The 23,424-nt window shown below is 55.2% G+C and overlaps 2 protein-coding genes and 1 non-coding gene across 11 annotated transcripts; 1 reads left to right on the forward strand and 2 right to left on the reverse strand.

Moving 5' to 3' along the window:
* Positions 1 to 1,193: 1,193 nt before the first annotated feature.
* GMEB1 (glucocorticoid modulatory element binding protein 1) lies at positions 1,194 to 12,748 on the reverse strand. Of its 4 annotated transcripts, XM_041479172.1 has the most exons (11): positions 12,426 to 12,748; positions 10,985 to 11,145; positions 9,951 to 10,033; positions 8,898 to 9,022; positions 7,988 to 8,091; positions 7,423 to 7,577; positions 6,172 to 6,300; positions 5,338 to 5,475; positions 4,166 to 4,288; positions 2,448 to 3,118; positions 1,194 to 2,235 (listed from the first exon to the last, which is right to left on the reverse strand). In XM_041479172.1, the coding sequence occupies exons 2-11, from the start codon at positions 11,110 to 11,112 to the stop codon at positions 2,209 to 2,211; spliced, it is 1,683 nt and encodes a 560-aa protein (XP_041335106.1). In that variant the 5' UTR covers positions 11,113 to 11,145; positions 12,426 to 12,748; the 3' UTR covers positions 1,194 to 2,208. The 4 variants fall into 4 exon arrangements, with proteins under 4 accessions (XP_041335106.1, XP_041335104.1, XP_041335107.1 ...); XM_041479170.1 differs by having other exon boundaries at positions 1,194 to 3,118; positions 12,426 to 12,747; XM_041479173.1 differs by having other exon boundaries at positions 1,194 to 3,118; positions 4,166 to 4,279; positions 12,426 to 12,556.
* Positions 12,749 to 12,752: 4 nt separating this feature from the next.
* Positions 12,753 to 23,404, forward strand: LOC121359890 (discoidin, CUB and LCCL domain-containing protein 1-like). Of its 6 annotated transcripts, XM_041479164.1 has the most exons (17): positions 12,753 to 13,091; positions 15,612 to 15,689; positions 15,779 to 16,000; positions 18,233 to 18,370; positions 18,828 to 18,879; positions 19,064 to 19,136; positions 19,301 to 19,434; positions 19,580 to 19,617; positions 19,736 to 19,930; positions 20,617 to 20,738; positions 20,823 to 20,991; positions 21,107 to 21,199; positions 21,392 to 21,482; positions 21,672 to 21,709; positions 21,873 to 21,989; positions 22,445 to 22,470; positions 22,568 to 23,404. In XM_041479164.1, exons 1-17 carry the CDS (start codon positions 12,887 to 12,889, stop codon positions 22,907 to 22,909), a joined length of 2,133 nt encoding a protein of 710 aa, XP_041335098.1. In that variant the 5' UTR covers positions 12,753 to 12,886; the 3' UTR covers positions 22,910 to 23,404. The 6 variants fall into 6 exon arrangements, with proteins under 6 accessions (XP_041335098.1, XP_041335097.1, XP_041335100.1 ...); XM_041479163.1 differs by having other exon boundaries at positions 22,445 to 23,404; XM_041479166.1 differs by lacking the exon at positions 21,873 to 21,989 and having other exon boundaries at positions 22,445 to 23,404.
* LOC121360040 lies at positions 23,178 to 23,307 on the reverse strand. The gene has a single exon (XR_005956133.1). It is a non-coding gene; the product is annotated as a U11 spliceosomal RNA (small nuclear RNA).
* Positions 23,405 to 23,424: the final 20 nt, after the last annotated feature.

Here is a 23,424-nt window from a genome sequence, read left to right on the forward strand (position 1 = left end):
GGGGGGAAAGGAAGAGGGAGGGGGGGCAGGGTTGGGGGGACGCAGTGCATGCCGGGACGGCGGAGGATCGGAGCCGGGGGGACCAGCGCCCCCATTCGGCTGGAAGTGGGAAGACCTCTTAAAGGGCAAGGCGGCCTCGCTGAGGTCAAAGGCAAAAACTGGCAAATTCGAGGCCCGGCTGCGGGCTTAGCCCAACCTCATCCTGTCGCGCCGCGACATTTTAGCTCCCCCCGTCCCCAGTCCAGCACTCCAGAGAACCCAGGGAACATCTCAGTCCTATGGGACCCCCCACCCAGGTCAAGGGGGCTACCTGGGTGTTGGGTAGACGTGCAGCGATCAGGGAGCCCAGAGTCACCCCACCTTCCAGCCAAGAGACACAAACAGCTCCAGAAGGGAGCTGACAGGATCTGCTGTATGCTTGGACTGGGGAAAGGGGTCCTGAAAACGTCCCCATTCCCCTTCAATCAAAGACCTGAGGAAGCGAGAGGAGAATGGAGGGAAGGTGGCTGGATATGGAATGAGATGGATCCCCGATCCAAAACCACAGAATCCCAGACTGGTTCGGGTTGGAAGAGACCTGAAAGCTCATCTTGTTCTACTCCCTGCCGTGGGCAGGGACACCTTCCACTATTCCAGATTGCTCCAAGCCCTGTCCAGCCTAGCCTTGGACACTGCCAGGGGTCCAGGAGCAGCCACAGCTTCTCTGGGCACCCTGTGCCAGGGCCTGCCCACCCTCACAGGGAAGAATTCTTGCCCATAACTGCATCTAACCCTGCCCTCTGGCAGTGGGAAGCCATTCCTCCTTGTCTTGTCCCTCAAGGCCCTTGTCCAAAGTTCCCCTCCAGCTCTCTTGGAGTCCCTTTAGGCACTGGAAGGGGCTCTAAGAGTCTCCCCAGAACCTTCTTTTCTCCAGGCTGAGCATGGGATCTGGCTCCCACAGCTGTTCCCACCTCCACCCCAAGCCAGGAAACACTTCCCAGAGGCCAAGATCAGAGGAGCAGCGACCACTCCTCACAAATCGAGGTTCAGGAATCCCTGCCCATCCCCTGCTGATCTCAAGGCGATGGAGGCACCACCTTTTACCTCTCCAATGAAAAAATCCATTGGAGCTTAACTCCATTTTTCCTTTTAATGCAAAAAAATAGCCAGACACATCTTCCTGCCCTCCCCCCACCCTCCCCAGGTGTGTTTCCTTTGCTTAATTATTTCCAGCCAAGCAGCTCCCACCCTCCCAAACCTCCGCACCTCTGAGGTCACCCGGTGCTTTCCCCCTCCATTTTCCCAGTGTGGCAAAGCCCAAATGGATCTCCAACCACCGAAAAAAAAGAGAGAAAGTGGGAAAACAGAGGGGTGCACCATATTTCAGCAATGTCCCAATTCTAACCCTGTCAAGAGATTATAGGAAGAAAGAAGAAAAAATAATACAAAAATAAAACCACCAAACAAGAAGCGACAAGCACGGAGCAGCCTCAGCACACAGCGTAAACAGAAGCTGTCCTGATCCGAAATCTGGCTCTCCCAGAAAGCAACAGCACAACATGCTTTGTACACCCTTAAAGGTCCCTGCAGTGCTGAGCAGCCAAGGGGGAGGATCTGGGTTTGAGCTTGAGTTGATATTTTTTGCCTTATACAAAAGGCTGAAGTGATCTCGGAGTCTTCAAGTGGTGTTTGCAGCACCGAGCCTTGCCAGGCAGGGAAAGGGATGAGGGAAAAGTGCCATGGGAAGAGGAGGGATTGGGATACAGGGACCCTGAGAGAAGGTCCCAGGGCTTTGCAGCTGGGAAATCTGGACAAGGGAAGGGAGAGAGCAAACAAATACAAAAAAATAGAGATATAAAAACAATTTGTGTGGAGGAGGAGAACATGGACAGTAAATTCATTGTACTGTCAGCCTCCTCAAATCAAGAAAAATAATGAAAAATTCCATTTGAGGTGACAGTGAAGGGTCCGACAGAATTCCCTTTCCCTGGGGAAAATAAAAATACAAATGAAGTACCTGTTCCACCCCAAATCTGTCACCCCTTCTCACAGCCACATCCACACTCAAGTGTTATTGTCTCTCAAATAAAGTCTCCGGGCCAGGGCAGCCCTGGAGCAGAAGCACCGAGGCATGGCTAGTTCCTCCTGGCTGGGTTGTCCAGCAGAGATCCAGTCTCTCCTTGACCCTGCCACAGGTGGTATTGTTCAGTGCTCCACAGAGATGGAGCCTTATCCATGTCTCACATGTTTCTCCAGCTTTGTTTGAAGAAAAAAAAAAAAAAAAACTTTACATATACATATATATAAAAAATATACAGCACAATGAAAATATCCATGGTAACAAATGGGGTGGCTGGAAAAGATGCTTAACAAAAAAGCCTGAAATAAAACGAATTCCCAACTCTTCCCCTCACTGATGCCTGCCTTCCCCACTAGTCTTCCAAGACCACAATCTCCACATTATGGACCTGGTGCTGATGGTCTTCCACATCTCCCACCACTTTCTCTTCAGTCCTCAGCTCTGTCTCCAGGATCACAGCTTTGCCCTCTGATTCGTCTGTGTCCGCCTCAGGATCCGGCGCCGGGTCGATCTCTATGATGGTCTGCCCATCGTCCGAGGTACCTTCCACAGCTTGGATGGTGGAAGTGATGCCAGACTCCATGGCCACCAGTTCGACGGGGTTGACCATGGTCGCCACGTTGGCCAGGGCCCCGGTGTCCTGCATGGCTGCTGAGCTCAGCAGTGCCAGGCTGGAGGACGGGTGCAGGGTGACGGTGTCCGAGGAGCTGGTCTTGGAGGATGAAACCACGGTGGCATATCGGAAGAGCTGGGAGCCAGATGGCAAGGTATGAACAGTCACCGGGCTGGAGCCTTGGCTGAGGGTTGCCACTGGGATGTTGCCCACAGAGAACTGTTGTCCAACGGGCGCGATGGCGATGGGGGAGATGACAGTGAACTGAGGCTGCTGGATGGGGGTGGAGGGGCTGAGGATGGTAGCTGAGGCTGGGCGCTGCAGACGGGGTCTCTTGGGAGGCTTGGGAGTGCTCATGGGCATGAGCACCACATTCTGGATGGTTTGGGACTTGGACTTCTGGTCCCTGGCAAGTTTCTTCTGTTCTTCCAGCTGCCGCTCCAGGTCTGCATAGGGAATGGTTGAACAACATGTCACGTCAGGGTAAATAAGAGCTCCTGGGGCTCCAGAACCAACCATCACTCCTAGGTTTGTGACCAGAGGTCACCCAACCACCCAGTGAGTCTGATCTTGGCTTCTCCCTTGAGATCAAATGGCACTGAAGGAAAACAGTAGCCACCTACATAGACCTGGTCAGTGTTCCAGCTGCCAGCGCCTGGGTAAGACACAGGTAACATTCCATACATGTTGGCTACTCCTACTGACAAGGAGATGGACATTTCTGCTCCCCACAAGCTAAACCCCCCTGCAAGGGAGAGGGGACCCCCCCAGGCAGTTGGAATTGCTTCATGAGCTTGGCTGGGTCACCTTCCCAGGAGCCAAGCACCTGCACTGGGGACAGCCAGTAGGATGCCTGGGTCAATGAAACATCCTCGTCAACGCTTATCAGTGGGAACACTGGGAGCCAGAAGTAGCACAGTGACCTCATTTATCCAGGGCAGTAGGGGACTAGAGCATCTCAGATAACAAGAGATTCTACAGTACATGATGAGGAGGGAGACACATTCAGTGAGCAGCTCTGGGGATCCCAGGTCAGTCAGTGGCTTCAGCTCAGGGAAACTGAGCAGGACACCCAATAGCACTGTAAGACAAGCAAACAGCCCTGATAGCCAAGACAAGCAGAAGCTCAGCACCCTGTACTCAGCAAGGCTTATTAGCTTGGGTACAGCACAACACTGTCCATGGCTCAGGTGATCATGGCACAGCACTGAGCTGGCATGTCCTGTCCCTAATCCTGAGGGAATTGGACTCATGCCTGCAGCACGCCCACTGCAGCAAAGGGCACAGACTTTCAGTTGTCCGACGTCCCAAGCAACTGCTCTTTGTGAGACAGGGGAGAGAGGAAATTCCACTCAAGCCATATGACAGAAAGGGATTGGGATGCACTTGTTTTGGGGCAGCCTGAACACTAACGCTAATTAATTGAGGAAAAGGAAAGTCATGTCCATTCCCAAGAGTAGCAGCAAGATGTGAACTCTTGTTAGGCACTTTACCTGCCAGTGTGTAAAGAAACTGTTCCTCTCCTTGCTCTGTCTGGTTTTTCCTGTTGTCCAGTACCTTCTTGACTGTGTCCATTAAGCCAAATGTATGGGCGACATTGTTCAGGACTGCAGCATCTCCAAGGAAAGGACACAGGGATGTTAAGACTTGGGCACTCAAAAGATGCTCCTGTTACACCAAAAATTTTCTACCGCTTTTTAAAACTCTCTCTGTTCTTTCACAAGGGCTAGCTGAAAAAAAGGAAACCCAACTCCCTCATCCTTCTGACATTCTAGAATTAAATAATCCCATTCACATGATAAAGCAAATCACAGACCTGTGTCACTCAAGCAGCTCCTAATTGCTGCAAATGAAAGTGTAATTTGCAATCACAGAGATACAAATGAGCTCTCCACCTACAAATCATCACCTCATGCTCTTGACAATGTCATTAACATGCCAAGCCCCACTGAAAGCTGTGCAAAATATCTGTTATAATCCACTGACTTCAATCACTCATAGTTCCCAAAATCTGACACCTATCAGACACAAAGATGCACCAGCCCAAAGTTAAATTAGAAAATTAAAAAAAAAAATCCTGGATAAAATGAAGTTTGTGGCTACATGGATGTTCTCCCAGGAAGAGCATCAAAAAAAGGTGTTCACAGGGGCATGTGCCGAACCAGATTAGGAAGCCTGTTACAAGTTAAAAATAACCCTAAAAAGGAGAGAGGGATTTATTTTTAACCCAGATAATTCCCCTCATCTGGTTCAGCCCCCAAAATAGGTTTTCTGGCACCAATGAAAGCAGAAAAAGAAGTGAGGGGGCAGGACCTGTTTAGGCCTGCAGTGTCACAGAGAAGTGTTTGAGTAACTCCAGTCCAAGTGACTCTGCAAAGCTTCCATCAGGGCTGGGAGCTGTGGACAGTCATCTGATGGTCCGAGCAAGCTGCCAGGGTCACTTTGCTCAGGGAACAGGATAGAATGGTGTATCCTAGTGCTTTGAAGCAAAGGCACTTCACAGCTGGGCATGCTGAGAACACAGACTATGCTCCCACAACTCAGCTAATGAGGGGGAACTCACTCCCCATCCTGACTCACCAGCTTCACATGGTGGAATGGACCCTTAGCACTGTTTTTTTTTTGCTTGCAACTGCCCTTTTGAGGCTTTTTCCTCACAACATACCTGTCATCAGGAAGGGAGACTGACCCAACCGCTGCTGCACACCTCTTAGGACTTCTTCTATTTCCTTTTGGATGTTGCACACCACCTCTTCCATCAGCCCCACATCAGCTATTCCTTTCCAGAACATCAGTGTGTCCTCTGGCACAAAAAGGAGGAAAAGTCAACATATACAAGCATTTGGCATTTTTCCCACAGGGCCACTTTAAACCTCTCAGGCAAGTGTATCTTTTCCAGGTGACTACCTTCGCAAGGTAGCTTGGCTACTGGGGTGCACAGGACATGTGAAAAAAATAACCAACCCCAAACCAAGGAAAATGGACTCAGGCAGCAAATCAGGAACAGATTTCTAAGCAAGTCCATGACTTCCAAGACAACATTTCACATTTTTGCAAGATGCAGAGCTTAAAATCATCATTTGAGGAAATTCTAGCTAAGCTTCCATACTGATACAACAAGGGGATGGAAGGCCAGAGAGACACAGAACACAGAGTTGACAGGGAACAAACATGACTCTGCTCCTTGTTGGTTCCAGCCTAGCTCTAGGCTGGCAGTTGTGTTTCACATCCTTGGAATAAAACAGAAAAACCCTCACTGCAACCAGTAACATCTGATCTGAGGGATTATCCATCAGCCATGAGGCCAGGGCCAAAGTTCTACAGGGGTGAGGAGGTCCATTGGCAGAAAGCCTGGATGCCTGGGTAATGCTGGAGATCCAAGAGGCTGAGGGACAGCTTTGTCATTGCCCAAATTTTACTTATTTGCAAGATTTAGGTTTCCAACATGTAACAGGGGAAGAGAGGAGAAGAAAACACCCAACAAGCAGCCTAAGCTTACCTGAAATCTCATCCGTGTCCTTTTTCATACCTTCCTCAGTGGCCATGGTGACAGCAGCTGTCAGAGCCGAGTTCCACTCTATCCCCTCCTCCATACTCTCCTCCGACAGCGCAATCTGGGTGATGCTCCCTGCCAGAAAGCCCCCATCAGCTCCCTCTGACAGCCCGAATCCCTGCTCTGCTTCCCAACCCCTCAGCCCTCCCCAGGCTCTCTTTCACTCTTTGGGTCAGGTTTGTGCTTGCCTTCTTTCAACCAAACCAGTTAAAAGCAAATATTGCTGCTTCTCATTGGAACTGTGACTGTGAAAAGTTCTGGAGCTTCTGGAGGGAAAACCATGTGCCTTGCACGGTGGAGTCCCAGCTCAAGGGAGCAGAAAGGGATCAGAACAAAGAAGGGAACAAATAAGGCTCAGCCCAGCCACCCTTCTCCCCTTGCTTCATCCACAGGACGCTCTGCACCCCTAATCCCTCACAAAATGGAGCTAGGGTCTGAGCTGGTTTATAAAAGGGAAATGGATCTGACACAATTCAAAGTTTCTGGATCAAATTTGGGACTTACCAATGTGCAGCCACTGTAAGTTGGCTATGGTGCTTTCCAAGAGATTCTCCTTAGCCTATGGACAACTCTGCCATGTCACTCACCCAGGGGCTCAGAGAAATGTAACCCACCCAGCTTAACGACGGGGTACAGTTGGGAATAGTCTTCTCCCTTAACCTCAGCAAAGAGGTCAGTATCTGCACGGGAGCACAGGATCACTGAGAACTTGCAGCTGGAATGACAATCAAATCATGTCCAACCACCACATCCTGTTCATGGATGTTCTGAAGGAGGACAGAATTTCTAAGTTCACTCCTAAGACCAACTCATGCCTTTATAACAGACTCACAAATGGGAAATACATCGGAAAATGCTGTGCAAGCTCTCACAAGTATTTGCTCCCATGATGATCCCAGAACAAAGATCCCTGCAAGGCTCTCAATCCTTCTCCTGGCTATGAAGGCTGCCTCTCTGGAAAGCAGCTTCTTGATGCTAGCTGTTTTCCAACCTTCCCAGTCCCACAGAGCAGAACCCTCTGACAAATGCTGACAAGACTTCTCCAAACAGACACGAGAAGTATTTTCCTTCCCAGAAACCAGAGCAAGCTCCTGGTGGGACTGCCCTGATGTGCCCGGGAAGAAGGTGTAAAGTGTATGTAGGAGGGAGAGGAGCATCAGAGGGAAGTTCCCATGGCATTGGTAACTGGTTTCCTACCATCAGCTGAGGTTGGCGTCTGCACCACACTCTGCTGCCCTGGCACTGGTGCTCTGGCACTGCTGATCAGGAGATCAAACTTGGTGCTTCGACAGGTGTTGGTGCAAACTTTGTCGTGTTGGTAGAAGTCAATCTGCCCTGAATCCATCATCTTCCTGTGCAGGGAGTGGGGATAGAATCAGGCTCAGCTGAAATCTCAGCCTAGAGACAAAAGGGAGTATTCCACCTGGGAATGCTACAGTCATGGGAAGGAAAGAGAAAGGGAGATCCCAGGGCCACTCTGCACCCAAAAAATCTCCTGCAAGGCTTTCAAATGGCAAACACAAGAGACCCCCAGTTTCACACACACGGTTTCAGTCCTATTCCACCCCAGGTTCCCCAGGTGATGCCACTTCTGTCCAGGGTGAGGGATCCTGACCCTCACATCATGGAGCTAGGATCTCTTCAGGCTGCTGGCCAGTGGGCCTCCAAGAGGCCTCCTGGAGACTGCAAGGCAGACAAAATGCCTGCTGGGGGTCCTGCAGCTGCAGGGGTGGAGCCCTGAAGTTGGACAGAGGTCAAATACCTTAGCATGATTCCTCCAAGGCGAATGGCTCTCTTCCAATCCTTCAGGGTAGACTTCCCAGCCAGGTGAACAAAGTGCTTCGGGCTAATCAGTTGGTCATTGAACTGGCAACGAGACAAGCAAAGGCTCAACAAACTGGGTAATATCACTTGAGAGGATTGGAACATCCAACACAGCTCATCTGAGCCCCCACTTCCACCCAGAGAGAGGAGGAGCTGCTTCTCAGATCCCTGCCAGCTTTGATCCCCTGGGCACAGCAATGCTCACAGCTCCAGGAAGCACGTCTGTAGGGATGACCTGCCAACCACAGGCTTTCACAGCCCTAACCAAAAACAGCCCTGAAGGGTTTATATGAACCAAATCATCTCCTATGAACATGTACGGTCATTTTGGAGATCATTACAGGAGGTTTCTGTTACATCCAATGCCCCAGCAGCATCCAGCTGACACAGGTCTTCCCTTGAGCATCCATTCTGCCCTGCTCCAGTGACTTGAGTAGTTCCTGCTGAGGAGCAGGAGCACAAGGGACTTGGCTGTCACACTGCCATGCTCTCATGTGGGAAAACGTAATATCAGGATTTCCCTTCTCAATGCAACCTGCTCACCAAGGAAGTGCCAGGAGTGGAATACCAGGCCACCAAGGAAAAGGGAGGAGGCAAAGCTCTGCCAGATCTCAACACACATCTCCTGCCTGCCTTCAGCCCTTCCTCAACAGCAAATACCACTGAAATACAGAGTGATATCCTTCCCTCCTTAATCCACTCTTTCCATGCTTCTCCCCATCAAAAAACAACTTTGGCACCAACAATCCAAGGACTCAGGATGAAACACAAAAACTAAGGAATTCCTGTGGAGGCCAACCAGCCCACCTGAATAGCAGAAAGGAATCCACTGGGAGTCTCTCCTTTACCTTCACACACTTGACATTAATTCCTGGACAAACAAACTTCTTCCAGAGAAGGATGGCTTTGCTCTCCCCACAGGTGATGGGATAGGCGATCTCGATTTCCTCACTTGTTTCAAGGGTGCTGGGGTCTGAGGGAGGAACGGCTCAAAATGAAACTCTCCACCCAAGAGGCTCCAATCCCACAAGGTGGGAGCTGGAAGCTCATAGGTTATGAGACCTGCACTTGGGAAACCAAAAAAAAGGGCAGATCCCAGTTCAGGATCAGTCCTCTCCATGTTCTCAGAGTTAGTTCAGATTAATTCTAACAGCAACTGACATCTGCTTTTTGGTGTAACAATGCTGCAAACGAAGCTCATCTATAAGGAAACATTACATGAGAAATCCAACGCATCTGTAAGGGGGGAGGTGTCAATGAGAACAATCTCAGTAGCAAGAAAATGGTTTAAAATTTGAAGATATCTCTCAGATTCTTGCAGCTCTGGTATCTCTTTAGCAATGATATCAGATATTTACTGATAATATGTTCTCTTAACGTGCAGAGTTTCTGCTAATCCTGCCAAAAGACCCAAACCAACACAGGAAAGCAGAACTCTAGTCAAGATCTAGTGACAGCATACAGTGACAGGAGCCTTTTTCCACACACTGCTCAGGATGGGAGAGAGCAGTTGGAGCCAACCTGCTCAGTTCTTATGAACATCCAATCCAAACCATCAGACAGCTGGTTCAGCAAAGACCCCACAACTAGAGCCTGATGCTTCAGCCACCACATCCTCATCACTATCATTCCTGCTGCCAGTGTATGCACACTAGGACTAGGGTGACATCCCGGCTCTCCTGGACCCCATGGGAGCCCTTTACCATTCATTGAAGGAGAGCCATGATCTCACTTCCAGGACTTTGAGACCAAGCAATAACAGCAGAGCACGGCCAGCCCCTTTACCCATATCCATGCCTGGGAATCAGCATCTGCAGGGGCAGAGCCAGAAGGAAGCCCAGCAAACTGGAGACACAAGCCCTGCACAGGAGGGGATTCATCCACACCAAGTGAAAACTCACCAATCCCTTCTTCCAGCTTGTGGATGGTGTGGGTTTCCACGGCCACCACAGCGGCACTGGCCTCGGAGCCCTCTTGGTAAATCCTGTGGTGAAAGGATTTGGAAATCCTTGGTTTATGGCCATCCATAAACAAATTATACAAATCATGGGAAATCAGGATTGACAGCACAGGGTTAAACAGTTCAGTAAATTTCTTTTTGCCTGTCTTCAAGGGACATTAATTTTGTCTGATACAGTTTCAATCACCAGGAATTTTTTTGGCGAACACTAATTAAACAAAACGCTAGTAATCCCAAGGGTTGACAGATGCAGAGGCATTCCCAGTGCTGTCATCCCACCCTGCACTCTGCCAGCACCACTGAGGCAGCTCTGCAGGCTTCCCTGTGCCTTTTCCTCTGCTTTCGGTCACCCTCAACAACAGGAAGCAAAGACCAGTGTCCCAGGATTTCCCTTCCAGCCCCGTGTGGCACTGCAACACAGATGACCACAAAGGGAAGTCACTGGCAGGCCCACAGCCACCCTGCCCTGCAAATATGATCAAACTAGAGCAAGTTTTTTTCCATCCTGATTGATCCAGAGGGAAGATAAAGCCACTCCCTGCAGCACGTGCCAGGGAGCTATAAAATTCCCTGACATCCCAGCCCCACTTTATTTTAAAAGAGGATTATTTTAGGGGAGGGCTGGCACAGAGGCACATGAAGGCCTGAACATACAGACCACCACATCCAGTGGCTGCAGTGTGGCAAAAACCAACCCTGGGACTGGAGAAGGAAGAGAGAGACTGAGACAGCACTGCTTCCACGATCTGGGAGCACTGTACCAACACAGCCTCGCAGGACAATTTCAGCACTTGGAGGACCCATCGCAACCACACACACAAAAGATTTAATCTGTTATATTTTCTCTCTCCCCAGTGTGACACAAAACTGACGCAGACCTGGAAACCACAGTGACGCTCTGTCCCCGCGCCACAAAAACCCAGAGGGCTCCCCCCATCCCATCTCGCACCTTCCAGGTAGTACCATCCTACTCACCCTTGCTGCACCGGCTGGAGCTGCAAGATCACTTGGGTTTTGGTATCCTCTGGGTTCTCCCCTTCATTCCCGTCACTTGGTACAACCACCACATCACCCACAGGGACGCTCACCTCGGCATTCGCCATCTCTCACATGAACCTGGCAAGGTTTTCTCCTCCCTGTGGATCACAAGAGCTGGGAACAGATCCCAGAGGCAGATCCCCCCAGTGTCATCCCATTCATAACTTCCCCAGCCAGCAGCTCTCTCCAGCTCTGAACCCCCAACTTGACACCAAGGAACAGACCCACATCGGTGGGTTTTGGCAAGAGTGTGTTTTCAACACAGAGCTTCTCCTGCTGGTCCTGGCCAGCAGTGCCTTCAGCCACTGCTGGAATGCTCTGGTCCACCCATGGCATGCTCTGATCTCTCACTACCAGGAACATGCCTGTGGGTGATCCTTCCCAGTAGAAGCTAGTGTCAAGGTGCGGTGCTAATGCAGAAGGACCTGACAGGGAGCCGCAGAGAAGCTGCACTCCCAGGGGATGTGCTCATGGTTGCGCACGAGGCACAGAGGTGGTTTGGTTACAGCGTGCGGCTGGAGGTCATCCCTGCAAGCCTGAGGTCTACAATCTGCTGGGAAGGCCAGTCCCAGAATCGTGGAATGGTTCCGGTACAAAGGAACCTGAAAGCTCATCTCGTCCCACCTCCTGCCATGGGCAGGGACACCTTCCACACGACCAGGCTGCTCCAAGCTCCATCCAGCCTGGCCTTGGACACTTTCAGGGATGGGGCAGCCAGCTTCTCTGGGCAACCTATGCCAGGGCCTCACCACCCTTCAAAGGGAACAATTTCTTCTCAATATCCCATCTAAATCTCAGAGATTTCAGGCCAGGATCTCCTGGCGGATGACAATAGTTTCGATATCCCCTGGTTGCGATACACCAGGACAAACCTGGGGAGCCGCCAACACAGGGCCACGCGCCCACCCGGCTCCAGGCGTGGGACTCCGGCGGTTTCCCGCACCTCATCCCGCTCCGGGGGACAGACAGAGCCATCCAGGACCCCTCGAGAGACGGCAGGGCTTCGCCAGCATATCTGGCGCGGGGGGGTCAGCAGGACACGGAGAAATTGCGGCGGCGATCACGCCGAGGCCTTAAGCGAGAAGGAGGGGGAGCTACCCAAGGGAACCCCCCGGCCCCCGCGTGGTCTCCGTGCTGCGGCTCGGGGGTCGCCGCCTCCCCCGCGCTGGGGTCGAGGGGTCACGTGACATGGGGCCCGCGGGACCACCCCGCGGCGCGCACGGCGGCGAAGGGGCGTGGCCTGACCGGGGAGGGGGCGTGGCCTCGCCCCCCCCTCCCCACGGCGCTGGCTACCCCCCCCCGCTACCCGCCCCGCCCCGCCCCTTCGCGCCGCATGGCCCCTCCCGGCCCCCGTAGCGCGGCGCCGGCTGGGCCTTACCGTCGGCGAGCGGCCGAGACCGGGGGCTGTGGGACGGGGGAACGGGGGGATGGGGAGGGGGGGAGGCGGGCCGGGCAGCAGCAACGCATGCGCAGTACCCGCCGCGGCCTCGGCCGCCAGCACTTCCGGCCGCCGCCTGCCTTAAAGGGGCCGACCGGTGAAGCACGCGGCGCTTTGCTGCTCTCTGGTGGCCGCCGGCAGTATCGCCTTCGCGGCGTCACCCGCCAGCCCAAGCCACCAGTTGCCGGCAGAGGTGTCACGACGAAGTTCGCTCCCCACTGGTCACAGCAGCGAGTCGTGGAACGCGCTACCGGGCATCTCCCGCCCCAAGCCAGCCCCGGCGGGACCACCGGGACCTCCCACGGCCGGCCCGTCGAATCCCCCACTGCCCCCGCCGTGCGTCCTGGTTGACGGACAACGAGGCAGACCAATGGTGACGCGGAGTCGGGCGGCGACCGCCAATGGGCGCAGGAGGGCGGTGCCGGGGCGACGGCGCTGCGGAGCCGCGGCCGGGCCGGGGCAGCGGCGGCGGCGGGAGCGGGAGGAGAAGGATGAGGAGGATGATGATGCGGGCGGGCGGCGGGGCGGCCCCGGGGGCCCTGGCGCTGGTGTGCCACTGCCTCCTGCTCGGCCCTCTGGGGCTGCGTTCGGCCGGCGCACAGGACGGTGAGTTCTGATTGCGGAGCACCGGCGGCGGGACGTCCCACACCGGGACGCGGCACCGGGAGCCCCACTCCTACCGGTACTCCCGGAGCTTCTGCTTCGCTCGCCAGGATGGGACCGGAACTTGGTGCGGTATGGGGACTGGGAAGGGGGACCGGACGGGCTCGCCTCTGCCCCGGGATGGTCCGGGACAGGCTCTTCGCTGTGTCTGGACCGGGATCAAATCAGGATGGGCTCCCGGGAACGGTTCCCCTCTGTGACCAGAGCACACCACACCGGCACAGGGTCGTAGTGGTGCGCCTGCCCCGGTTCCTTTCCTGAACGGAGTCTCTGCCATCCCTCTGTCACGGTACCGACCCGGGACAGGGTCCCTGGTATCCCTTCGCTCCGGTACCGACCCGAAACGGGATCCTCGCCATTCCTCTGTCCCGGTACTGGACTGAACGGGGTCCCCGCCGTCCGTCTGCCCTGGTACTGGTCCGGGACGGGGTCCCCAGTATCCCTCTGCTCTGGTATCGGACGGGTCGAGCTCTGTCCCTGCCCCCACCACCCCCGCATCACGCCCATTTTCCCGCAGCCCCCCCAGCCCTCTCTGTCCCTGCCCCCGGGGGTGACCACGCCGGTGGTCCCGAGAGTCCCGCGTTCGGCTCCATCCCGCCTTTCCTGGGGAGCCCCTAATCCACAGGTTAAGAGAATCACTGGAGTTTACATGCAGAGCCGGGCAGTGGGCTCCATCCCGGGAATGCCGCTCCCGGGGGGATTTGTAGCCGCGGGGTCCAGGACGACCTCGAGGAAATGGTCACCCAAATGTGATCCCAAAGTTCGTGTTTCCCGGTGTCACTCGATCCCAGTTCATCCAAGAGCGAGGAAACAACGATGGGTCATCCAAAGCATTATTCTCCCCGAGGGGAAACTGAGGCACGAGGACCGGCTGGGATCACTGGAGGCAGAATCCCGCTACATACCCGCTACATTCCCGGTCAAAAAGTGTGATTTGGGGCACATCATGCAACAGGTTTCCACCGGATCCCCAACCCACTGGTGGACACGGGGGAGCTTTCCCGGGGCCAGCAGCATGACAGAGGCAGGGATGTGCAGGGCTTTTGTCGGAGCATCGCCCTGTTGTGTCTTTCTTGCATCCTGTGAGAAAACAAACAAATCCTTGGCAGGAATGATCCCAGCGGGGCCCAGCTGCGAGTTCACCCTCACCCACCGGAAATCCAGTTTTCACATTTTTTTGGGAGGGGAGTAAAGTTTCTGTGGCTGGGGGTAAGTCCCCCGTGGTTCCCCCTCTTGGCTATTCCTGGCCCCTCGGTGTCATCTTTGGAGCCAAATTCCCAGGATTGCCTGCAGCTCTCAGTTTATCTCTGGCATTCCCTCCCAGCACGTGCTGGTCACACTCAGGATGTTTTTGACAAAGATTTCCTTTCCTTGGATGGGTTTTTCCTGGAATGGATCCCTGCAGCTCCTCTGCACCACCAGTATGGATATAGAGCTGGGGGGATCCATCCAAGACTCCCCAGTTGGGCTCACATGTCCAGCTGTCCTGGCCATAGAGGGTTTTCCCTGCAGATCCTAGTGGCTTTGACTTTTTGTGCTAGAAACTCCCCCCAAAAACCCCAAATTTCTCTCCCCCAGCAGAGCACACCTTCTGGGAGCTATTGTCCTGGCAGCCCTAGGGTCCCCACTGCCCCCCCAGCCCCCATCTTGGAGGGCCTGATCCTTCCCAGCTCTGCTCTGTCAGTGGACACTGCCCAGAAAGGGGAAAAGTTGGTGATTATTCCCAGTCCTGCAGGATAAACCTCCCCCGGTTTGGATGCAAGCCCTTCCCACAGGCTGGGGAGGAGGGGACTCTGTGCGGGGGCTGGCATCTTTCACCGCCAGCTCCCCCCTTTTTTATCCCTGCAGGATTTTCCCTTGCTGGCGATTTGTGTTGTCTCCCAGCGACAGCGAGGGGAGCCAAGGCTGGGCAAATCTGTGCCCACCTTCATTTTTCTTTCTGGCTGTGCCAGGGTGATGCTTGGCAGGAGCAACAGCTTTTGGGGGATGTGAGGAGGAGGTGTTGAGCACTGGACCCCTACAAACGCCTGGCCCACACAGTGGGGCTGAGTGGTGCTTTCCCCCTTTCCTTGCACCCCAATCCTGCCCAGAAATTATGGCCAGGTCTCAATGCCTGGTGCTTTCAGCTTATTTCCAGGATATTCCCTCATGCCCAGAAGCAGTGAGCCCAGAGAAAAGCCCTTTTTGTGGTGAATCTGGCATCACCCTGGGAAGGATGCAATGGGGATGCAGCTGTCCAAGGTTGTCCTCAAGGTCAAGGCTGCAGTCAGGGGTTCTTGGGGGCTGCTCAGTACTGTACAGCCCCATGGAGTGGGGATATTCTCTCCTTGAATCCTTTTATATCCCCCCGAATTGGGGTTCTCCTGGACTGGAGGATGTAGAGGAGCTGGAGGTAGAGGGTCATGCTGGGTGGCTGTGGGGGAAGCTATTGGCAGCTTCATCCCTGGATCCTCCTGTGGACAGTTCCCAGTGCCAGAAGCATCCAGAAAAGCCACCAGAAAATGATGCTTTGGATGAGGAAAACATCTGAAGAGGCTGCAGGTGCCCAGGGGTTGTTCTGGGGTCCTCACCAAGGGGAGAAACTGAGGCAGGGAACAGCCTGTCTGAGCACTCTCCCCGGTTCTCTGCAGGAAATGGCTGTGGCCACACACTGCTGACACCCCACAGTGGCACCCTGAGCTCCAAGAACTACCCGGGCACATATCCTAACCACACCATGTGTTGCTGGCGGCTTCAAGCCCCCCCAGGTACCTCCCTACTCCTGGCATTCGGGGATGTGGATCTGGAGCCCTCGGAGCAGTGTGCCCACAGCTCCTTGCTGCTTGCTGACCCCCAGACCGGCACTGCCTACGGTAAGGGGATCCTGAGGGAACTGAGGCAAGGGTGATACAATGTTGTGGATTGGGAGAATATCGGGAAAATCTGGGGGTTTAGCTGATTTCATCATGGGGAGGGAGAATATCTAAGGAGGGGGGTAACCAAGTGGGGCAATATCCAAGGAGGGGGGTTTTCAAGGAGGGGGTATCCAAGGAGGGGAATATCAGAGGATGAGGGGTATCTGGTATCTGACGAGCGAGTTATCCAAAGAAGAGAAATATCCAAGGAAGGGGATACCTGAAGAGTGGGGGTACCCAAATAGAAGAGTTGATATCCAAGGAGGAGGATATAGAAGGAGAGTTATATTTGCAAATGGGAATATCTGAGGAAGTGGGTACCCAAGGAGAAGATTATTGTGAAGCTTGGGGGGGAGCTGCCCAGCTGGGACCAGATGCAGTCACTGAATAATTAATTTGTTGGCCCAGCCGTTGTCCAAACACTTCCAGGATTTTCCCAGACAGAATTAATGGTCTTGGAGGCATTTGGCAGCACTGGCAACATGATGAATGCTGAGGAAAACATCTTGGGGGTGGGGGGAAGCATCAAGTGGTGGGGTGGGATGGAGGAGCAGCCCTGGTGAGGGGCAGGGGCTGGACAGGAGATGCGATGGGAAATGCAGGATGAAAAAGAGCTGGCTTGGATCCATGGGACTGGGAGTTTTCCCTGTTCTTCAGGGCTTTCACCCTTTCTGGGCTGGTCCCCAAAGGGGTGACAGCGCACGAGGTCCCTGGTCCCCATCCCCTCTGCTGTGGCCTCAGGGACATAATTATCCTCAAAGCTAAGAGACATCCTGGCCCCACGCTGAGATGCAGCAATGTGGGAAAGTGGGGGGACTCCCAGATGAGGTCTTGGGGTGCTGGGGGAGGTGGCCAGGCACCCACAGCCCCTTTGGGTACCACCAGAGCCATGCCAGCATGACACAGAGCTTGGATTCCACTCCCTCTCCCATGGCTGACGCTGGTCCTTGAGAAGTTCCAGATGTTTTCTGGGAAGTGGCTGGAGCAGGCAGAGGCTGTGGGCTTCTTCCCTGACTCAGAGCTGGTGTCTGGCCCCTGGCCTGATTCTGCTGGGATTGGCAGGGTCCCCATGGGGGTGGCAGCCTCTGGGATTCAGCTGAGGGGTCCCCAGCTCCCAGGGTACCACCAAGATCCATACAGAGGTGGCACCAGTGACCCAGGGCAGCGCTGCTGTCTGGCAGCCAGTGGAAGGGAAATCTGCATGTGACTCATCTGGATCTCATCTGCATATTGCGCAGATCTCAGTTCTGTATGATCTCAGATCTCATATGTGAGATCTCTGCATGCACATATCCCACATCCCCTGGGATCGACCTCCTGGTTCAATATGACCCAGGCAGGATGAGAGTGTGGGTCAGGGTAGAGAAACCGAGGCACAGGGGGAGGTGTCATCAGCAGCCCCAGAGGAACACAAGGACACAGTTCCCTGTCCCCAGCACAATGATGGCATTTGCTCAAAACATCTCTGGGTGCCCAGAAGCCCAAGTGATAGGCATGATAGAGAGCAGGATGATGTGGGGGACAGGGGGTGATGGCAGTCCAGGGATTGGGGCCACATTCTTTCCCCAGCTGGAACCAGAGATGTCCCTAAGGAATCCGCTTGCCTGCTAAGCTGAAGTTTTAATCAGGGAGATAGAATTGCAAATTAATGTGGATTGAATGGGGGGAGGGGCAGTTTCGGAGGCAGCTTCAGCAGCACCTATGAAAGGGGATGTGGGGAGGAGACGAGGACACAGCTCCCATTTTGGGGTCCCATGGGGTGATGCCATGTGTACCAGTCTCTGCAATGGGGGATGTGGTGGCAGGTGCCCCGTGAGGGCAATGGAGCCACCCTGGGGCTGGGACCAGCCTGGGCATGGGAGCATCCTGTCATGAGGTTGCCCTGGCCTGGGGCCACCCTGGGTGTGGGACTATCCCAAAACATGAAACCATCTTCAAGATGGGACCAGCCTGACATGGGGCCATGCTTCATGGGACCACCCTTCAGCACCCTGGTGCTGAGACTACCTTGGGGATGGGCCACCCTGGATGTGGAAGAACTCTGGGACCACCCTGAGCACAGCCCAAATGCCTGACGCCCTCTGGCCCTGCCAAGGGCCAGGCAGGGGGAGGTGAAGTCCTGGGGTCTAGGTGTCCAAGTGTGTCCCCAGGGACCCCAAATCCTCTCCTTGGTGCCATCACTGCTGGCAGGGCCCTACTGCAGAAACTCCGTCCCTTCTGCCCCACTCCTGGTGACAAACTCCAGCACTGTGACCGTCCTGTTCAACAGCACCAGCCACCGCTCGGGACGAGGCCTTCTTGTGTCCTATGCCACCTCGCAGCACCCAGGTATGGGGGCAGCATCCCCTGGGATGCAGAGACACCTGTGGGATGTGTACTGGCCTGTGCAAGGATGTGAAGGAATCTCCTTTTTGACCCCAGGATGAGCTTCCATTGCCGGGAGCTCCCGAACTTCCATGTTCTCCATGGCTGGGGGCAAACATGGGAGACCCACAGGCCATACAGCCAGCTGGGACCCCTTTGAGAACGCTGAACCCCCAAGTCAGGTGGCACCCCAATATCAGGCAGAGCCACAGGCAGCATAGATTGTGCCATGGGGCCAATGGCTGCAGGGACCAAGGGGCCATCCCTCCCTGCCCCTCCAGATATGGGGGTGTGAAAGGCAGAACCCAAATGAGGAGCAGGATTTGGTTGGGAAGGGGAATGGAGTGCCCTGAGGCAGAAGTGGGTGTGTGCTGTGGGGCAGGTGGGGGATCCCTCACCCTGGGGTGTCCCTGCCTTGCAGACCTGGTCTCCTGCCTGGTTCGAGGCACCCATTACACCCAGGAGCACATCAGGTGAGTGGTTGGGGTGGGGAATGGTCCCATTTTGGTGTCCCCTGCTGCAGGGGTCCCCATCAGTCCTGGTTTCATCCTATCCCTCTCCTGACATACAGCTCCAGTGGGATGGGGAGCAGAGTGGGTATGAAGAGGGGGTTTGGATGGGAGGGAGCCCTGACTCACCCCTTACCATGTGTTTTAGTGTGTACTGCCCTGCGGGCTGCAAGGACATCCATGGGGACATCTGGGGCAACCCGAGCCAGGGCTACCGGGACGTAAGTGTGGGCACCATGGTGCACCCGCCGGGGATGGTCCCCACAGCTCGTGGCCACTGCTTGTCACCCTCAGCAACCCAGAGGTGATGAGTGTGGCCTTGGGGTGCCCCACGGGGTGCTCAGGCCTGCCATGGGGGACTGCCCTTACTCCCCATTCCCTGCAGACATCGGTGCTGTGCAAGGCAGCTGTGCATGCTGGGGTGATTGCAGATGAGCTGGGCGGGCAGATCACCCTGTCTCGGGAGAAGGGGATCACGCTGTATGAGTCAGCCTTTGCCAACGGGCTCCGCTCCAAAAGGTGGGTGAGGAGTGGCTGGGGCTGCACCCCACATGGAGCTGTGGGACCCACCTGCACTGACACTGGGAAACCGCCACCCCTCAGTTTCAGAGACCCCAGGGTTTGTTCACGCTGTTTGATGCTCCCCCTGCTTTCTTCCATACAGGGGATCTCTGTCTGAGAAGCGACTTGTATTCCACAAAGGTATTTTTTTCCTATTTCCCCTGAAATTAAGGCATGATTTTAGCTGCCAGACCTGCTGCTACTCCCCTCTGCCTGGTTGGGGTTTCCTGGTTCCCAGTGTGCTGTCTCCTGTCCCTAGCCTGTGATGATGTGCTGGAGGTGGTCACCTTCAATGCCTCGTCCTGGTGGCATGAGGTGGACGTGCTGGGCCAGGACCGAGCCTGGGTGGCCGAACGGGCAGCGCTTAGCACCACTGGCCACTCCTGGGCGGCCGAACCCGGTGCCGAGGCTGCCTGGCTGGAGCTGGACCTGGGCACCCGAAGGAATGTCACAGGTGAGAGTTGGCCATCAGAGGGGGACAACAGCGGCCTGCGTCCCCATGCCACCCTGACCACTGTCCTCCCGTTGTGCCAGCTTCACTGATCCCCCCAAAACTGCCCAGGGAAGTTGCACCCCCATAACTCCGAGAATACACTGGAGTTCATTGTGCCATGGTTTTCCTGGTGCAAACTGGGATGCAGAGCACACCAGCCTCTCCGGCTGCTCCTGTCCTCCTTTTGTCCCTTTGCCCCCCTCATCTGCAGCCATTTCTGGGATGAACAAGTTAATATTATGCTCTTGCATCTGGTGCCAGTGAGCGTCTTTTGTGCGGCCCGAGCCTGCCAAAAGCAGGGGCTTTGTGTGCCAGTGGCTGGCGACCACAGTGAGGAAAATGGGAACATTGTCCAGCCAGAGACTGGAGGAGGGAGGAGTGCAGGGCTGGCAGCCGGGACTGGAGGTTATCAGTTCGTGGGGGCAAACCAGAGCGTCCCACACTGAAATCTGCCACCCAAATCCCCTCCCAGGGTCAGAAGGATCCCCCTCTGCCAGGTGACGTGTCCTGCCCTCCTAGTCCTTTCCCAGCTGGGTCTTGAATATCTCAGAGATAGCTGAGAGTAGAGGGCAGTGGGGTAGAGGGCAGCCCTTCCCCAGCCCCGCAACCCCTAACTGACAGCGGGGAACCCCCTCCTGCATTCACAGGCATCATCACAAAGGGCTCCTCCGAGCAGCATGACTACTACGTGACATCCTACCATGTCTCCTCTAGCCGTGACGGGAAGAATTGGAGACCCTACAGAGGCAGCAGTGGTCAGGAGGACAAGGTGGGAATGGGGAGAATATCCCTGGGCTGAGACCCTCTGCCCATGGATATTTAGCCATTGGCGCCTCTTCACCCTCTCCGGCAGGTGTTTGAAGGAAATGCTGACAGCCAGGGGGAGGTCTCTAACACCTTTATCCCCCCCATCGTCGCCCGCTACATCCGTGTCACACCACAGAGCTGGCACCAGCGCGTTGCCCTCAAGGTGGCCCTGGTAGGCTGCCAGCTGGCACGGGCCCGCGTGCCCCATCCCTATGGTGAGACCCTCCACAGGAGCTCACACCCCCATGTCCAAAAAATCCTCCTGGGGCCTTCACCTCCCTATGCACTCTGTGGTGGTCCCACAGTCACAGTCCCTGCTCTGTCCTGTAGTGCCCAGTGTCCCCAAGGAGGTGCTTGAACCCACCAGCCACCCAGCCAGCTGCACCCCCATTCCTGGCATCGCTCTGGACCCGGAGAAGGCAGGTGGGTTCCATGGGGGGCTGCCCTTTGGGTGCAGCATTGTCTCTTGGTGTTCGAGGTGCCACCGGGGCTTCATCCCCCCATGGGAACACATTGATTTTCCTCTACTGGTGGCCCCAGTTGGGCTTCTGACACTCATGGGTGCAAAGGGGTGGGATGGGGGCCCAGGGCACTGACACTGCCCTCTCTCCCCAGACTCCACACTGCTGGTGATGCTGCTTATTGGCGGCTTTGTGCTACTCTGCTCCTGCCTCCTGCTCCTGGTTTTCCTCTGCCACAGGAAGAGGTTGGTCCTGGCTTGTCCCCTGCTTTGCCCTGGGGGACTCAGCATCACCTCCCCAAATTCCAGCAACTTCATCTAGCTGCTCACTGGGTCTCAAGGGGTGCAGCCCCTAAAGCAATGGGTGTGCAGAGATAGGTGGTGGGCACAGGGTAGCTGGGACCTCTTGCCCCATCTTGCGTCTCCCCTTGGCAGGAAGTCAGCAGTGGAGCTGAACTGCGGGATCACAAAAGGTAAAAGGGTCCACAACTCCTCAAAATCAGGGGTCTGTGTGCCGTGGGGTGCAGCTGGTTTAACTGGTGCTGCTACCAAGCTTGGATTTGTCCCATGCTCGAGGGGCACCTGCACATCCAGGTGACAGTCTGTGACAACTGAGGGTTTCCTCTCCCTGCCCAGGGTACCCCAAGCTGGAGTCAAGCCAGGTCTGCTCCCTGCAGAGCATGCCAGCCCCCAGCCCGGCCTCCTTCCCCATGGCCCCCACACCAGGGGACCTCAGCTGGACCCATTCACCAGGTAACAGGGACATCAGGGCAGGAACTGGTCCCTCAGCCCAGAGCTGGAGCCAAATCTTCCCAGTTGTACCTCCTTCCCCATTCTGGTCTGACCCCTCCTGCATTGTGGACCTGTGCAACAAGGAGGCCCTGCTAAATTAGACATGCCCATTTAATTATTATAATTAATTATTATAATTTATTGTAATAGCACCACACATTATTTAGTAGTAGTAGTAGTAGTAGTCCACCTCAGTTACAGCTGTTGGCACTGGAGGGTGGCTGGGGACAGCAGGAGCCCTTCTCTGTGGTGTGGCAGAGGAATGTGGGGTCTCCATGTGTGGGTGCCCTGCGCTGGGTGGGTTTTGGCAGTTTTTCTATCCTTGAAAGTCCAAACATGCTCAGTTTTTCAACCCACCTCACCCACCTCTGCCACAGCACCATCACTGTCCTGACATGGCAGCCTCCCTGTTTCAGAGTACACTGAGCCAGACCTGGTGCAGGTGAGCCCCAGCAGCCAGACAGGTCCCTCCACCTTCAAGCCACTCTTGGAAGAGGGCTACGCTCTACCACTGGTCCTGAACCACTATGACGTCCCAGGGAAGCACCATGAGTACGCGGAGCCACTGCCGCCAGAGCCTGAGTACGCCATGCCATTCAGTGAGCTGGAGCCCACCGGGATGCGCCACAGCACTCGCATCATCACAGGACCTGCCGGGTGCTCCCCAGAGCAGTACCAGACCCCAGCCCTGCGGCCCGGGGAGCTGCCAGCTGCGGTGGAGGGGAATGGCAGCCCCTATCCTGAGGGGGCCTGTGGGTGGCCTGGGCGCTGTTCCCTCACACACGTGTACCATGAAGCTTTGTAAGGAGGGGAGTACAGCGGCACGATATTGGGCAGGGGGGAAGGCACGTAAAGGAGGACCTTCCCCGTGCTCGCACTAGGCTTTTTTAAAGTAATCATATGTAAATCTATGTTTTATATGTAGAAAGACAGATATGGAGTGGAGTGCCCTGCACTGCCTGCTGGCCGGAGATGCAGCCAATCCACCCGGGTGGGAGTGTTAAAGTCCTTGTCCCATCCCACCTTTCCCGCCGTGCGTGGTGTCACAACCTCCATCCCGACCCAGCCCCGGACCCGCTGAGACGTGACCCGATATCCCGGGCAGCAGCAGACACCGCTCAAAGCCCATTCTCTGCCGTTCACCGATGCTGGGGTGCCGGAACAGGCGGTTACCGGCAACCCTCCTTCACAAAAATTGTGCTTCCGAAATCTCTTGATGTCGATTCCGCGGGGGTGGCGCACGTCCCCCCCCGTGCCACGCACGGCAGAAGCCCTTTTTAAGGCCTGGGGTTCCCGCCACTCAAAAAGGGAAAGCGCTGGTGTACCGGCTAGGACAGGGCGACAGACACCGCAGAAACTAAACATGAAGTTCGGTATTTCTATTCTTTCATCCTTC

The sequence above is a fragment of the Pyrgilauda ruficollis genome, unplaced genomic scaffold, assembly GCF_017590135.1.
Source record: "Pyrgilauda ruficollis isolate IOZ18807 unplaced genomic scaffold, ASM1759013v1 scaffold48, whole genome shotgun sequence".
NCBI classification, from domain to species: Eukaryota; Metazoa; Chordata; class Aves; order Passeriformes; family Passeridae; genus Pyrgilauda; species Pyrgilauda ruficollis.